Source organism: Spermophilus citellus (assembly GCF_964194105.1).
Source record: "Spermophilus citellus genome assembly, chromosome: 8".
Taxonomy (NCBI): Eukaryota; Metazoa; Chordata; class Mammalia; order Rodentia; family Sciuridae; genus Spermophilus; species Spermophilus citellus.
The window spans coordinates 31,653,713-31,670,774 of NC_138189.1; the positions used below are offsets into that span (position 1 = coordinate 31,653,713).

At 33.5% G+C, this 17,062-nt stretch overlaps 1 protein-coding gene across 5 annotated transcripts in view; it reads right to left on the minus strand.

Annotated features, from left to right (window-relative positions):
• Positions 1-17,062, minus strand: part of PDS5A (PDS5 cohesin associated factor A) — a 152,586-nt gene that overhangs the window by 55,568 nt on the left and 79,956 nt on the right. For all 5 annotated transcript variants that reach the window (XR_014023163.1, XM_081302951.1, XM_081302953.1 and 2 more), the window contains exons 11-16: positions 16,591-16,736; positions 13,293-13,444; positions 12,052-12,165; positions 9,409-9,490; positions 8,058-8,106; positions 7,694-7,833 (exon numbers count right to left, since the gene is read on the minus strand). Coding sequence is in view for 4 of the 5 variants with exons in the window: in XM_081302951.1 (XP_081159077.1) it covers positions 7,694-7,833; positions 8,058-8,106; positions 9,409-9,490; positions 12,052-12,165; positions 13,293-13,444; positions 16,591-16,736 (683 nt within the window). In the remaining variant the exon portion in view is untranslated. The remainder of the gene's footprint in view (positions 1-7,693; positions 7,834-8,057; positions 8,107-9,408; positions 9,491-12,051; positions 12,166-13,292; positions 13,445-16,590; positions 16,737-17,062) is intronic.

A 17,062-nucleotide genomic window follows, 5' to 3' on the forward strand; every position in this document is an offset into this window, starting at 1 on the left:
GAGAGTGAGAGAGGAGAGAGAGTGAGAGAGAGAATTTTTAATATTTATTTTTTAGTTCTCGGCGGACACAACATCTTTGTTGGTATGTGGTGCTGAGGATTGAACCCGGGCTGCACGCATGCGAGGCGAGCGCGCTACCGCTTGAGCCACATCCCCAGCCCGGTTTTTATTATTTCATAATTTGATGGAATACTTTTTCTTTAAGTCAATTTCTTCCTTTTAAAAAGGGGGGATATTCAACTGCTCACAGTGGTACATGCCTATAATCCCAGTTACTTGGGAGTCAGAGGCAGGAGCATTCCTTGAGCTGAATCATTTGAGGCCCACCTGGACAACATAGGGAGATCTATTTAAAAAAAAAATGGTAAGAAAGGTATGATTGGGAGTATGTTCATAAGTGAATAAATATTTTGTATTTGTTATTCAGATTAGGAAGTACACAGTTGAGGAATGAGAATAATGCACTCCCCTACAGTTTTTTAAAAAATATTTTTTAATTGTCAGTAGACTTTATTTATCTATATGTAGTGCTGAGAATTGAACCCAGTGACTCAAACATACTAGGCAAGTGCTCTACCACTGAGCTATAATCCCAGCTCTACAATTTTAATTTGTTATAACTGGAACACAGAATTACTGCAAGCTATGTGATATACCCAAGTATAAAATTAACTCAATTTAAGCTTAAAGATGGTGGCATTACATCGAATAGTGACTACAAAGAAAGATATTCTTTTTTAAACAGTAAGTAACATTTTTTTTAAAAGAGAGAGAGAGAGAGAGGAGAGAGAGAGAGAGAGAATTTTTTTTTAATATTTATTTTTTAGTTCTCGGCGGACACAACATCTTTGTTGGTATGTGGTGCTGAGGATCGAACCCGGGCCGCACGCATGCCAGACGAGCGCGCTACCGCCTGAGCCACATTCCCAGCCCCAAAGAAAGATATTCTTGTTGGAAGTTTCTAAAGAAGATGGACTTTATAATGTACTGGGCACTGGAGAAACAAATGAATGTTAACAACAAGGCTTCTGATCAAATAATTCTTTTAAATTTATTTTAGTTTAAATTTTAGTTGTAAATGGATGATACCTTTTATTTATTTTTTATGGATCAAACTTAGTGCCTTACAGGTGATAAGCAAGTGCTCTACCACTGAGTTACAACCCCAGCCCTAATCAAATAATTCTGATAAGTAAATATGTATTTTAGCTGACAGGATAACACTTTTTTTTTTGAGATGGGTTTTTGCTATGTTGTCAAGGATGGCCTTGAACTTGAACTCATAATCCTCCTGCCTCAGTCTCCCCAGTGGCTAGGATTACAGGCACACGCCAACAAACTGAGCTAAATACTGTACATTCAGTGTGTTTTTAGAACTATAAAGCAGCAATAAATAGTAATTGCTCTATTTATAAACGTTTTGCATAAAAATGATATTTTTAGTGATATCTTTATATTGGAAGACAAGATTGAAAAGAAAAAAATTCTATTGTAGACTTTAATTTTAATGACATAAATTGACATATTTATACAAATTACATTAATTTGAACACCAGCCAGATCAGTTATTTGAGTGTAAGTCCCAAGAGTTAAGATTCTGAAGAAAATCACTAAAAATCATTAGAATTTGCCCAATTTATTCTAGCATGCTGTAATTAACCAGGCAAAATGTTAGTATTTAAGAAAATAAAATATTTTGTTCATGCTTAGTCGTTACATTGTGCTAAGTCCCATTTAAAATCTGAAATTTAATACTTTATAATCTTTTAAAATTAGTGTTATTTGGTGAGGTATCCCCAAATCCTTCTAGTGTAAAATTTAGTTGCTTTAATATTTTGGAGACTGCCTCACAACAAATGTGACTAGTGGAAAATTGCTAGGCAGACTATACTATCAATGCTTTGAAATAGCTTACTAAAAAATAGAAAAATAAAACGTATAGTTTAGTTATGACTAATAACTAATTAGTCATAATAGTTACTATGCACAGAACAAAGAAATAAGTGGCAAGGAGAAAAGGGTCACACATTTGAATACAGTAATAGAGCTACATAAAATAAACCAATGTATATAAGCAATAATACTAGACAGTTTTTTTTTTTCCTTTTTCCCATTTCAGGGTTTGGTTATGTTGCCTGGTTTGGTGCGAATTCACAATTTTCCTGACTCAGCCTGCATGGGTGGCTAAGGTTATAGGCATGCCATTCCACACAGCTCAACAAAGAGATAACACTTACATTTTTATATTCCTTTTTAATGGTTTTACATTTAGGTGACTGGTCATAACAATAATTTATGTAGGTAATACTTAGGTAAATAAACACAGCAGTTGTTTTAGAATAGAAATGTGATAATCTATGTGATATCAGGGTTAAACAACAAAACAAGTTAATTTGTGGCAGCAATAAAGTTTATCTTGTTTTCCTTACACTTTTAAGAAAAAAAATTTAGAAGCCTATATATACCTCTAATAAACAAAAACACATAAGACCAACAAGAAATTTTTCTAATTGAATAGTAGTTGAGAAAGCTTTAAACAAAAGTAACCATATGCAATCCTATTAGGAAACTGTTGGCAGAATGAGTTTTTAAAAAACAATTGTTTTTTTTCTGAATCTCTGACAATTTTTTAAGAAATTTTTTTATCACATCTGTGCTACAGTTTACCAGGAACAAAAGTCTTACTGCTTTGTCACTTTACTAAAGCTCAGGATACAAAGGCTGGTGATAGAAAACAGGTTTTCCCAAAGCTGGGACTGAGGAAGATTGAGACCTTTCTGTCTCAAATCTCCATCTCTGAGGGGCTCAAGGATGGTTTTATGAGAGGAGAGGGAATATGGGACAAAAGATAGAAAATATACACATGTGGATTTAGCTAGGCTGTGCTATTCAGCAGTATGTCACAGTTTCTGTTACCTTGGTGCCTACCAGGGCCAGTTGCTTCTCAGTTTCCATTCTCAGCATGAGGAAGTTCAGAAGTAAAAGCAATTGGAGCTTTTAATTTCAAAGAGGCTATATTACACTGCCAGTACGCACTAATAATACTAATGCTTATTATTTACAAACGGTGCTTAATATTCTTAAGGAATATTGAAGAAATAACCTATAATCCATAAGGTTATAATTTATAAACCCTATTATTATAAAAATAAGAGTTATTAAAATGATGTATCCATCTACCTTTCCTTTTTGTACATTTTTCTTATTTTGACAATAAAAAGTGTTAGCTTCTTAGAAGTATTCTTTCTTATGCACAGTAATCCCTCCTATATCCCTTTTGTGCTTTCATAGCCATCAAAATAATTCCTAAAAAGATTTAATATTATCAAGTGTCAAGTATTTTTTGCAGTTAGAATCAGTAAGTTAGGTAAGAATATAATAATTTATCATAAGAAACAATTTCCAAAGCTTTAACTTCCATGTAAAAGTGGATCTGCATCATTGTCATTAAATAAAAAATTAAAGCATCTTATGAGTGTTACTAAAATATAAGTCAGCATCTCTCTCTCCTTTCCTTCATATTTTTTCCTACCTCCTCCAGGAGATACAACTGTGCTAATAAATACTGACCTGGCCTGAATCTCGGACTTGTAAGTACAACTGCTCAAACACCACAAATGGTATCTTCTATTCCTATAGCATCTGCTTTGATAGCCAGTCACCCAAAGCCAGAAATGCTGACACAGTGGTCTAACTCCAACTTATCCTTTAAAAATCAACTCAGGAGTCACTTATAGAACAAGCCATTCCCTAATTCCACACATTCCTGAGATGAGTGATGCTCTTTTGTGTTATCAAAGCACATGATTCTATCAGAACACTAACCATATTGTATTCTCTATTGAAATCAACTCATCTGTGTCTGTTACCTAAAATATAAGCTGGATGATAGGTCATGTATAATACAAATTACTAAACCATGCAGTGATTACAGTGTAAGCTTGGGTTTGGGGGTGTGGTGCAATGGTAAAGTGCTTAGATAGCAGGTGCAAGGCCCTGGATCTGATATCCAAACAAACCATAAACAAAATGTAAGCTTGATCCAGGGAGAAAGGGACAAAGAATATTTGGATTTCTGAAGATATAATGTATATCTAGATAACTCTGTAGGGAAGGGGTTTCTTAAGTGTGGTTCAAAAGCCACACAACAGAATGACATTGAGACTTTGTTAAAAGATAGATTCATGATCCTATTTCACACCTGTTTTACGGGTCCCTACTGCTTGTCATCTATGTATAATACCATAAGAACTTTAAATCTATAGGCAGTGAAGGGGGCCTTGTATTAGGCCATGTATAAAATTTCATTTTTACATTATTCTTTAAAATCCCAAGAAGTTGGTAATATTTATAGATGAAGAAAATGAGGCTCAGAAATGGCGACTTTTTTTAAAAAAAAAGATTATTTTTTAGTGTTAGGTGGACACAGTATCTTTATTTTATTTTTATGTGGTGCTGAAAATCGAACTCGGGGCCTCATGCATGCTAGGCGAGTGCGCTACCACTTGAGCCACATCCCCAGCATGAGTGACTTTTTTTTTTTTTTTTTTTTTTATTGGATGTTCACAACATTACAAAACTCATGACACATCATATTTCATAGATTAGAATCAATTGGGTTATGAACTCCCATTTTTACCCCAAATACAGATTGCAGAATCACATCGGCTACACATCACATTTTTACATACTGCCATATTAGTGACTGTTGTATTCTGCTACCTTTACTATCCTCTAAAATCCCCCCTCCCCTTCCCTCCCATCTTCTCTCTCTACCCCATCTATTGAAATTCATTTCCCTCCATGTTTGTTATCCCATTCCCCTCGTAAACTCTTATATATAATTTTGTATTACAATGAGGGTCTCCCTCCATTTCCATGTGATTTCCCTTTTTTTTTTCTCCCTTTCCCTCCTGCCTCATGTCTCTGTTTAATGCTAGTCTTTTCTTCCTGCTCAGCCTCACTGTTCTGCTCTTAGTTGCTCTCATTATATCAAAGAAGACATTTGGTATTTGTTTTTTAGGGATTGGCTAGCTTCACTAAGCATAATCTGCTCTAGTGCCATCCATTTCCCTGCAAATTCCGTGATTTTGTCATTTTTTAGTGCTGCGTAATATTCCATGGTATATAAATGCCACATTTTTTTTATCCATTTATCTATTGAAGGGCATCTGGGATGAGTGACTTTTTTTTAAAAATATTTTTTGGTTGTAGATGGGACACAATATCTTTATTTATCTTTACGTGGTGCTAAGGATTGAACCAAGGGCCTCACACATGCTAGGAGAGTGCTCTACCACTGAGCCGCAATTCCAGCCCCTGCTGAGTGACTTATTAATGTTCACAGTATTAGTAAGTGCTATAGGTGAAATTCAAATTTAGGACTGTCTCATTATATGTTAAATAAGCTTCCTAAAAAATCTTAAAATTTGGGATCTGCCATCATAGTAAGGCCATGGAGTATTAAACAGCAAGCACAGTTGAAGTGGTAGCAAGTATGTTATCCTTCTGTAAAACCAAAGTGTGGAAACACAAAACCCAAAAGAAATGTAATGCCATTCATTGCATACCCTCTTATACTCTCCACATACATGCACATAAGTTTTAATCCATAGTATGTCTCTGCTTATAGTCCTTACAAAGTATTCTCTAAAACTTTTTCAAGTATGTAACTAAGACAAAGGGGAGGAAATTATTAGATATCTATTCCTACTGTTACTGAGTAATATTCATCTCTGTGACATAAAACATGATTTTTTTAAAAAAACTGTTAAAAGATGGAAACAAAGCTATACAGAATGACAGAAAACAAATTTTATACTTAATTTTTTCCTTTATTCCATTCTTCTATCTAATCAAGGATGTCAGAGAAAATATGTAACTAATACACAGTACCCATGAGAGAAAGGACAAAATGATAAGAACTTTTTCTAACAATGGTTGTTTTCCTGAGTTTTTAAAAGGTGTTCTTTTCAAATGAAAGCAAATAGATAAATTAACGAATACACTCAAGTTACACAATGCTAATAAGACCTAGAAAAGAAGGAATCATTACTATACTTTCTCTTCATCTCCATCTTCATCTTCCTAATTCCTAAAATCAGGAGCACTTATTGGCTACACTGTATAACTCATTGGTTACTTTCATCCTCAGGTATTGTGGTTTATGGTTACAAACATCTGCTTTGCATACAGTTTTTAATTTGGAAACTCTTGGTGCTTGTGGTCTTAAATTTCATTTTTTTTTTTTTTTTTTTTGGTACCAGGGATTTAACTCAGAGACATTTGACCACTGAGTCACATCCCCAGTCCTTTTTTGTATTTTATTTAGAGACAGGGTCTCACTTAGTTACTTCATGCCTTGCTTTTTGCTGAGGCTGGCTTTGAACTCTTGATCTACTGCCTCAGCCTCCCGAGCCATTGGGATTATAAGCGTGCACCACTGCACCCAGCCAAATTTCCTTTTCTTTAAATTCAATGTCTTTCTTTGAAAAATTGAGTGATCAAACCAAATATCTCTGAGGTATCTTCAAGCTGTTTTTGCTCAATGATTCAATTACATCAGATTCCTCCTCCTCCCCAGGACACAATGTTCTGAAACTGGAATTCAAGATGCCAAAGGGGTAAATGAAACCTTTAATAGTTGTTTCTAAATCATCTATCTCAGAAGTGCAAAGGTTTAAGTAGTCTAGACACTTGGACATCCACATTACTAGGCACAACAGAAGAGCACATTTCCCTAAACTGGTTCCTTCAATGTCCTCCTAAACACTGATCTGTTTAAATCTCTGACTGAATAAAAGATATTTTATTATAAGATATTCTGTTCTATGCTCCCAGACCACTTTGTATACGTATCTATTATAATCCTTATCATTTATCACATATTTAAATAATTATATCAAATCTAATCCTTTTTAGAACACAGACATAAATAACTAAATAATTACCTTTGTCTTATTCATCTTTTTAAGCCTGGTTATAAGCATAGTGTTTGTCATATATGTGTAATATCATAAGAACTACCACTTATTTAAATCCAGGACCCTATATATGTATATATATAGATAGATGAGGAAAATGAGGCTCAAAAATATTGAATAACTTACTAAAGGTCATATTGGTAGTAAATGGTATAGCTGAAATTCAAACTAGGACTCTGTCTCATAAAATGCTGAGTAAATGAACGGATGAAGGTTTCTTTCCTGATATTTTCAATGATGCTGGTTTTCTATAAAATAAGGAGTCCAAGAATAGAATGAGGACAAAAGTCTACATAGGAATTTATCTTATCTATAAATGAAATCACATATATGACAACATTTCTATTGCTGATTTATTACAGAGGTTATTTCCATGCTAACACACAGGAGAAGAAAATGCATGCACACAAAGCATTTAGATCATTCTTATCATTTATTCAATGAATATCTACTAAATACAAAATACTTTATCTTACTCAATTCCTAGGACAAACTTCTCTGGCTTAGATCACTAATTTTTTCCTGGAATGTAGCTAGAGAATAAGTGGTAAATAACGAGAACTAAGTTGACCACAGAAATACTTCTCAATAATTCAGGGCTCACACTGCTGTTAAATTCACACAAAACACTAAACGTCAAAAGGCTTTAATGAAATACAGACTTCTACAAGTCAGCTGGGAGAACAAATGTAAAAGTATAATTTACTAACCACACAAACGTCTGCTTGTTTGCATGAACAGGTTGGGCTGATTAATAACTCCAATTGAGACCGTAGTTTCTCATCATCACCAAGAACCTGGTTAAATTTCTTCACAAAATCTTGTGCTTTCCCAGGATCAGGCAAATTCTCTATAAAATTAAGAGGGAACTAATATTAGGAAAGACAAACTACTAAACTAAAAGCAACTGTCATAAAAATATTGATGAGTCATCAAAGGAATACTGGACAAACTGGTTCTTAGAAATAAATTAAGAACTATTTTTCTTAGCATTAAGTTGATAGTCTTATGGGGTGAACTAATTGTCTGTTTTGATATATAGTATATATTTACTGGGTGAATAAACATACTCACTTGCTATGGTCATCAGTTTTCCAAACATGGCAGAACAGTTAGCCTCTGACTGAAATTTAAAATAGAAAAGAAAGAACAACCAGTCACACATGCTAATTTTTTTAAGAAAATATAATAATCATTATTGTACATGCTTCATAGTTTTAAAAAACTTCATCATTATCTACCCACTGAAAATGGTTTACCAATCTACACACTAAGTTAACAGCAAATAACTATTAAGAGGCAACAAATTGTTAAGACAAATAGAAGGAAAGAAGATGTTAGTAGGAAGTTCTTAAAAAATATCTAAAAAGTAACCATGATAATATACACATGGAGTCCCAGCTACTCAAGAAGGAGGATCATCTGAGCCCCGGTGTTTGGGGCCAGTCTGCGCTCTATTGTTTGGCAGTGCTAGGCTATTGGACCCAGAGTCTCACACATGCTACGCAATCACTCTATCATGGAGCTACATTCTCAGTTCCTTTTATTGTTTATTTTGAAATAGGGTCTTGCTAAGTTGCCCAGGTGGCTTCGAATTTACAATTGTCTCTTGACTCAGGCTCCCAAATCACTGAGATTATAGGTATGTGCGACTATGTCCAGCCAAAACCATCATCTCTTAAAAACTTAGAATAACCTCCCCTTCAAAAAGTATTTCCTTCACAATTACAACACAAGGAATTAATAATTTATATTAAATTGGAATAATTTGGAAAAGAAGTTGGTATCCCCCAAGTTGATCCCCAAGAGTGACATTTGTTGGAACTCTTGATATAGCCATGTCCATTAATTTATGAGTGCCTATAACTGCTTTTGTCCTATACCAAGGAAGAGTTGAATAGCTAACCAGAGATTACATGAATGTCAAAAATTAAGTTTTTACTTCTAGTTATTTACAAAAAAGTTTTGACAAGCCCCTCCTCTAACATCCCTGGATCCTTGAGAAATCTGTCTACAGTTCCCAGGGTTAAGAATACTGTTCTAGGGGTTGGGGTTGAGGCTGTAGCTCAGTGGTAGAGTGCTCATCATGAGGCCCTGGGTTCGATCCTCAGTACCACATAAAAATAAATAAATAAAATAAAGGTATTGTGTCCAACTACAACCAAAAATAAATATTTAAAAAAGAATAAAATATATTATTCTAGCAAAACATAGTTAAAAGTCCATCAAGAACATTCAAGTTTTTTTCTACCTGCCTTCCAAAAAACTTTGAGTAGAATTTGTTATTCTGACACTGGTATTATAGGATTGATACTTAATATTGATTTTACATTGAAGGAATAAGAAAATATATGACTTTTGAATAGTACTATATAACATTTAATCATGACAATAGCCTATGAATTTAAACAAATCATGAACTTACCGTAGGCTGCTTGTGCAAATCCAATAGTTCGCGTACATGACTCCGAAGCATGTTCTGACATTTCCACATTTCATTGAGAGCTCTGTAAATAAAGTTGTAAGTATAAAAAAAATATTACTTAACATTACTGCAAATTATTCAACTTAATTTTCTGTTACATGGTATATATACACTATTTTTCTACATCTACACAAAATTTTAAGCAAAAATTTATTTACTAGGATTTATTACTGTATAGTATAAATGGTAACTAGAAAGCTCCTCATAAGAGGAATTTATTATTTTGATTTTATTTTTTATGGTCCTGGAGATGGAACCTAAGGCTTTATCCATACTAGGCAAACTCTCTACCACTGAGAAGAAATATCTGAGAAAAGAAGAATTTTGCAGTTAAATAAAGAGGCTCAGAGATAGCCAGAGTGTTCTGGCCCAAGGAGTGATAAAGTGTCTAGGTGTATGGCACACACAGAAAACTGAAGAACATTTATATGCTTGGACTACAGAGTGTAGTGGGGAGCATAAATTGCTGTAGCGAACCATAGATAGGAAGCAGATGAAAAAGGTCTTTTGAACGCCAGGCTAAGGAATCTATATGAAGGGATACCAACCATTTATTTGTTTGGTTATTTATTAAAAATATTGTTTTTAGTTGTAGGTGGACACAAAAGCTTTATTTATTATTTATTTTTATGTGGTGCCAAGGTTAAGCCCAGTGCCTCACATGAGCTATGTAAATTAAAGTTTATATCTATATATGTAATTATACAATTATATACAGCCCTGATACTCATTTCTCTCCATGATTACAGACTTTCCTCTCTTACAAATGCCCTCTATACTTCCAGGTGTCCAGAGTACCTCTAAGAAATCCTTCTGAGTGCCCTGGCCAGATATTTAGAAATACAAAGGGATATCAAACCTTAGGCCAAGTTTCGTGCAGTGGTGCACACCTGTAATCCTAGCTACTTGGGAGATTATTGCAGGAGACTTCAATCTCGAGATGCCAGTCTTGGCAAATTAGTGATACCCTGTCTTAAAATAAAAATAAAAGGGCTATGGATGTAGCTCAGTGTGGTAGAGCACCCCTGGGTACAATCCCCAGTACCACAAAACACACACATTTAAACCCTTAGGCAAGCATTTTACTATCAGGAGTGGCATTAATAAAGCTGTTAAAGAATGATGGCTAATGCCTCCTGATGTGATATATATTACCTTCAAGGAATTTTTGCTAAAAATGGATGATTATAATCTAATAATGAGAAAACATCAAAATAATCCAAATGGAGACTAAACAGCAAAATAATCCAAATGGAGACTATGTTATACAAAATAATTGGCCTATGAAAACTCTTCCAAAAAACAGTCATAAAAAGAGATTGAGTAGTAATTCCATATGTAATATTTAATCCCAGATGAGACAAACCTGCACATTATATGAACAACTGAGGAAAATTCGAACACATATAGTGGATTAGACACTGTTAAGGTTCTATAAGAAAATATCTTTGTTTATAATGAATCAACACTAAAGTATTTATATCTAAAGGGATCCACATCTGCAAATTATTCTCAAATGTTTGGGAAGAAAATGTATATATAGAGATAGAAAACGTGTGTAAATAAAATGTATATATAGAGATAGAAAACGTGTATATGGTTAAAAAGGATGATTCTGGGTAAAGGGATGTTACAACATTCTGTATGCAAATTAAAGTTTATACCTATATATGTAATTATACAATTATATACAGCTTATTTACACACACAAACATATATATAAAATACAGCTGAAATCCTAAATCAAAAGTTTCAAAATTCTTAATACAGGACTCAATTATTTTGTGTGCATTTTAATTGACTTCTTTTTTTTTTTTTTTTTTGGTGGTATTGGTATTGAACCCAGGGGTACTGAACTACATCCTCAGTTCATCCTTTTTATTTTTTATTTTGAGACAGGGCCCAAGTTGCCCAGGCTGGCTTTGAGCTTGTGATCCTCCTGCCTCAGTCTCCTAAGTCACTGGGACTATAGGTATGCACTACCACCACACCCCACTCCAAGCAAAATTATTAATAGTGCTTCCTTTCTGTCTTAAAATATTCATTAGACAATTAAATGCACATCTTATGTAGAGGTGATGAAGATATGCTCTCAAAAAAAAAAAAAAAAAAAAAACCCTACTCATTTCTTAGTTTAGTACTTAGTATGAAAGGATAAAGGAGAATAGTATAATTTAGATACCCATCAGGTATTCTGACACGGGGACTTTGGTGAATGTCTGAAAACATATTATGACCCAGTTGTCAAATACACTATGAGGGGACTGGGGTCATGGCTCAGTGGTAGAGCACTCGCCTAGCATGTGTAAGGCACTGGGTTCAATTCTCAGCACTATATATACATAAATTAGTTAAGTAAAGGTCCATTGACAAGTAAAAAAAAATTAAAAAAAAAAAACACTATGAATATAGGAATAGCTTTGCTGTTGACTGATCTGAATTTAAATAATATTTTTCTCTATAAATATTTGCCTGAGTTTCTTGAATTAAAACAATTAGATAAGATGACAACAACAATTAGATAAGATGAAGTAATTTTATAAAATTTTCAGAAATAATTTAGTCATTTGAAAAATAACTTACTTTACAGCATTTGGATCCAAACTAGCATATAAATAATATAAGCATTTCATTCTCTCTTCTGTTTCCAGATTGTGGGGCACAAGATACTGAGCAAAAATTTTCTCTACCAATAGTCTGTGAAACAAGACCCAAAACGCACAATTATTTTATTTCTAAAGTGATAATAGTCATTTTTACCATTTTGAAGAAAGATACCAAACCAATAGTGCATTCACATATGATGGGAAACATCAGGATTTAATCGGTTTTTCCAATGGAAGATGTTCTACAGTTATTTTTAAATTTAGAGGCAGTTACTACTTGTGGCTTCAAGTTATAATGTGTCCTTATGAAACATTTATTCTAGGATACTAAAATGTTATTCCTAAACACTGCGCAGGCTGTACCATCTATTCTTCAACAGTCCAAAACTATAACAAATTAGTTAACACTACATATAAATTGATTCTAATTGTCAAGAAACTCATTAATTTCCTCTGATTACAGTTCAGTTCCTTTCCCATGTTGTCACAGAGAGAAAACAAGAGGATCTCCTTTTTAATACTTCCTGAAAATATGCATATTGATTTTTCTTCTCTCCATATTCTAAATTCTTTATCAATACTGAAATATCCTTCTTGCTAAACTTATATCTATTATTCAGTATTACTGGAATAAGAAAACAAAGAGCTGTTCATTGACCAATTAAATACATTACCTGTGATACCCAAGTAATCACTCTAAATCAATAAAACACTGCAAAGTATTTTACAAAAACCAAGTATCATTAACCCAATCCATTATAAAATTTGAAATAGCATTCAGAAAATGAAAAGAACGTAATAATGCCTCTATTGGTAATGACAGTGTTGCAAAAAGAAAAACTAATAATTATGAATTATCAAACAATACTGCAGGCAAAGAAAGGAACATTGTGCTTTACATTTATTATTTTATTTAATCCACGACAATCCTGTAAAAAGCGCATTATGAAAATTTCTCCTTTTTATGTTAAACTGATATGCACAGAAGTAAAATCATAAGGGCCACAGCAAACAGCTGTCTCTGGTCTGGTTGACTACAAAGTCTTTGCCTAGTTTACTATTACTATGCTACCTTACAAACTAATTTAAACATAGTATGTAAGAATTCATAGAAAGTTATTTCTAAATTTAGAAATAAAGTATTTAAAGTTAGATAAAGACATTTAAAAATGAAAAGCAGTTTTACATTCAATCATTCAATCAACATAGTAGACTCACTTGTCATCAATGCTGTTCTGATAATAAATATGTAAAAGTTTGTCCTTTATCCAGCTGACTTTCTCTGCCGCTTCCTTTCCTGCTTCACCATGAAGACAGTATTTCTTATAAAGCTGAGCCAGACCCATCATAGCTTCTTTTCTTACTCGCCACTAGAAAGTATAACATTTATTAGATGAGGAAAATAACAAAATTTTATATTAACCTGCAAAAACTGCCATGGCTTTACTAGGTTGCAGTCAGTCTTAAGTGTGTGTGTGTACATAATATTTCTTTTACAACAGGCTTTACTAAGTATTTTGAATGTGTTCCTATTTAGAAACAAAACTACTTTAGAAATTTTCTTGTGGAGATACTGCTGAATGATCTACCAATTTTTTATTTCCATACAGAGCAAAGCAACAGTAAATCCTACTAAATATATCATTTGATTCTCTAAATTAAAGAAAAAAATATATATGTCCAATTTTAAATGTAAAAGACAAAGGAAATGTTTCATTCTACAAACAAAAACCTAAAATGTTTTAGTTCTCAATTATATGCTTTCTGATGTTAACTCAGAATAAGAAGAACAAAATTCATTCAGTATCAAGAATACTGAGTCTAGGGTTGGGGCTGTAACTCAGTGGTGGAGCACTTGCCTCACATTTGTGAGGCAATGGGTTTGATCCTCAGCATCACATAAAAATAAATAAAAGGTATCATGTCCATCTACAACTAAAAATATATATTTAAAAAAAAGGATACTGAGACTACAACGTTGGAAAGAACTTCAGTGATCATCTTATTCTTTATCATCATCTTGTCTTACTTTGTAGACAAATGATTTACATACATAGCATGTCCTAGTTAGTGAAAAGACTCCGGGGATTTCTAGAGGCTGGTATGAAAGAGTTACTAGAGAAGGAAAGAATGGTGTTAAGAGGAAGGCGGACAGGAAAAAGAAAAAAGAAGAGAGACCAGTTAAAAACCTAACATGAGTGCTGGTAGTGGAGCTCAGTGTTACAGCATTTGCCTAGTATGTGTGAGGCCCTGGGTTTGATCTCAGCACCAAAAAACCTAATATGAAGACTATGCCAAGATCTAAGAAAAAACAATAAGCAAAAGTGTATTTCTCTTTTAAAAAATGGTGAGGGGAGATTTAAATACTTTTTAAGTCAGTACTTCCTTATAAAATTTTTGTTATTTTTTCATTTTTTTGCCAACTTAGTGGATGGAATAATACTTTGTTCCTATACAACAAGTTAACAGGTGCCTTGTTTATTTTTTTTAAATTTTGATAGGTCTCACTAAGTTGCCTAGGCTCCTATCTCAGCCTCCAAGTCACTAAAATTACAGTCATGCACCAACATGCCTCACATGGATGCCTTCTGATATCACTTAAACCAAAAACTGTGTACCATGAAATATAAGATTAATTCCTAGTCCCCTTTTATATAGGAGAAAACAATTGTTAAAATGGCTACTATGTAACTTATTAGTCCAAAATTCAGGTCTAAAATGTCTAATAGGTATTATTATGACCACATAATGTAGTTTCAGTTAAGAAGTGTCATTTGTTCAACTCCTTTTGAAACTATGAAACATTAATAGGAGTGAAATATTTCTAGAAGGAAGATATTACATGAGTGGCAATAACATATAGGAAGAAAAGAGGGCAATGCCAATTAACAACAAGGTAGAGTCATTTAAGTTAAAGACAAAAAGAAATCTTCAAAGTTAGAATTACTAACACAGTTAAGCAAGCTAAACAGTGGGTTTTTTTTTTGTTTTTTGGTAATGGGTATTGAACCCAGAGGCACTCTAACAGTGAGGTACATCCCCAACCCACACTTTTTGTTTTTTAATTTTGATACTGCATCTTGCTTATTTACACAGATTGGCCTTGAATTTGTGATCCTCTTGCCTTGATTTCCCAAATCAATGGGATGACCAGCAAGTGCCGTGGCGCCTGGCCAATGTACATTAAAACATCTGCCTCTTATGACTTTTATTTTTAATTTTTTTCCTTCTACTGAGAATTGAACCTGGGGTGCTGTACCACAGATACATCCTCAGTTCTTAATTTTTGTTTTGAGATAGGGTCTTACTAAGTTGCTGAGGCTGGCCTCGAATTTGCAATCCTCCCTCTCCAGCCTCCCAATTATAGCCAGGGGCCATCCTGCCCAGCCTATTTTTTAAGATTATATGGGTTTTTTTAGTTGTTGATGGACCTTTATTAATTATTTATTTATATGTGGTGCTGAGACTTGAACCCAGTGCTTCACACATGGCAGACAAGTGCTCTACCACTGAGCCAGAATCCCAGCCCCCTGCACAGCCCCTTATAATTATTTAAAAAAGAAGAGCATAAAGACTACTCAAAACCAACTTCTTCTCTACCCTGAAATTATAGCTAAACTATACTTTTCCACAGGAAATTTGATTATCAATGATATAAAATAAAATAGCAACTGCAATGCAATTGTTGTTAAAGATGTTAATCAGCCTGCTTTGTATAACAGTCTCTTACTTATGGGGGACAGTACTATTTCTTAGCAACTGCTATTTCTGTTTTTAGTATTACTTTTCCTCATCAGTTCATATTTCTAACGAGAGCAAATGGAAAAAATATCTCAGATGTTTTTGAGACAGGATCTTGCTAAGTTGCTGTTGAGGCTGGCCTTGAACTTGGCATTCTCCTGCCTCAGCCTCCTGAATTCCTGGGATTACAAATGTGCAGCACCAAACCCAGGTGGAAATATCACTTTCTTAGTAAGTATGATGGTATTTTTATTCAAACAATGACAGACCCAGCTAAGTTATATCAGGTTGTAATAAATGAGAAACAGATCGATAAGTTACTATTTAAAACTTATCATATGTGAGAAAAAATAGAATAAAACTTTTAATTTACCTTTTATTAAAAAAAAACTTTTTAGTTCTAGGTGGATGAAATACCTGTATTTTATTTTTATGTGGTGCTGAGGATCAAACGCAGTACCTCACGCATACTAGGCTAATATTCTATGTCTGAGCTACAACCCCAGCCCTAATTTACCTGTTCTTTTATAAAGGAAAATGCTAAAATAGAAACCATAACTAAGATGTGAAAGACTCTAGAATCCAATGTACTCAAAGGTAATTAATATGTACAAGAAATAAAAATCTATTTAGCATTGTCATTAATCTGATTTTCAAGCAGAAAAGCTTTAATTGTTATTATGGATAATAAATCTTACTATAGAAAATAATACCAATTGTATTTAACAAATAAAACACAGTAAAATAAGGAAGAATAAAATTCCTCAGATTTTACCCGTTTATCCAGTGTTCTTTCCCTTACAAATCCAAGCAGCTGATCATTTACTAAGGCAAGGTCTCTTTTGGCTGCTGTTATTATAGTAACAATGACATCATGACGAATAGCTTCTTCTGGATCATGTGATCTAACCTTCAAATATTCTGTAATAAGAAAAAAAACTTAAGCTCCATGTGAGCTATGTAATTTGTCATGATTCAGAATGTCAGAAAAGACTAATGCTTTTAGCATTTGTTCATACTAAGACAGTGTCTGTAAAATGTGGCATGAATCAAAATAATTTTTAAGACACCAGTACTCTGTAATAATCACAAATCTGCATAGCACATCTTAATAAATAAGGTTATTTTAGTGGAAAGGTTGAATTACAACACAGTATGAGATTTATACAGTTTAGATTTGCAGTTACAAATTAAAAGACTTGAAGAATAGTAAATGCTTATAACAAATTAGCTGATAGGTATATACC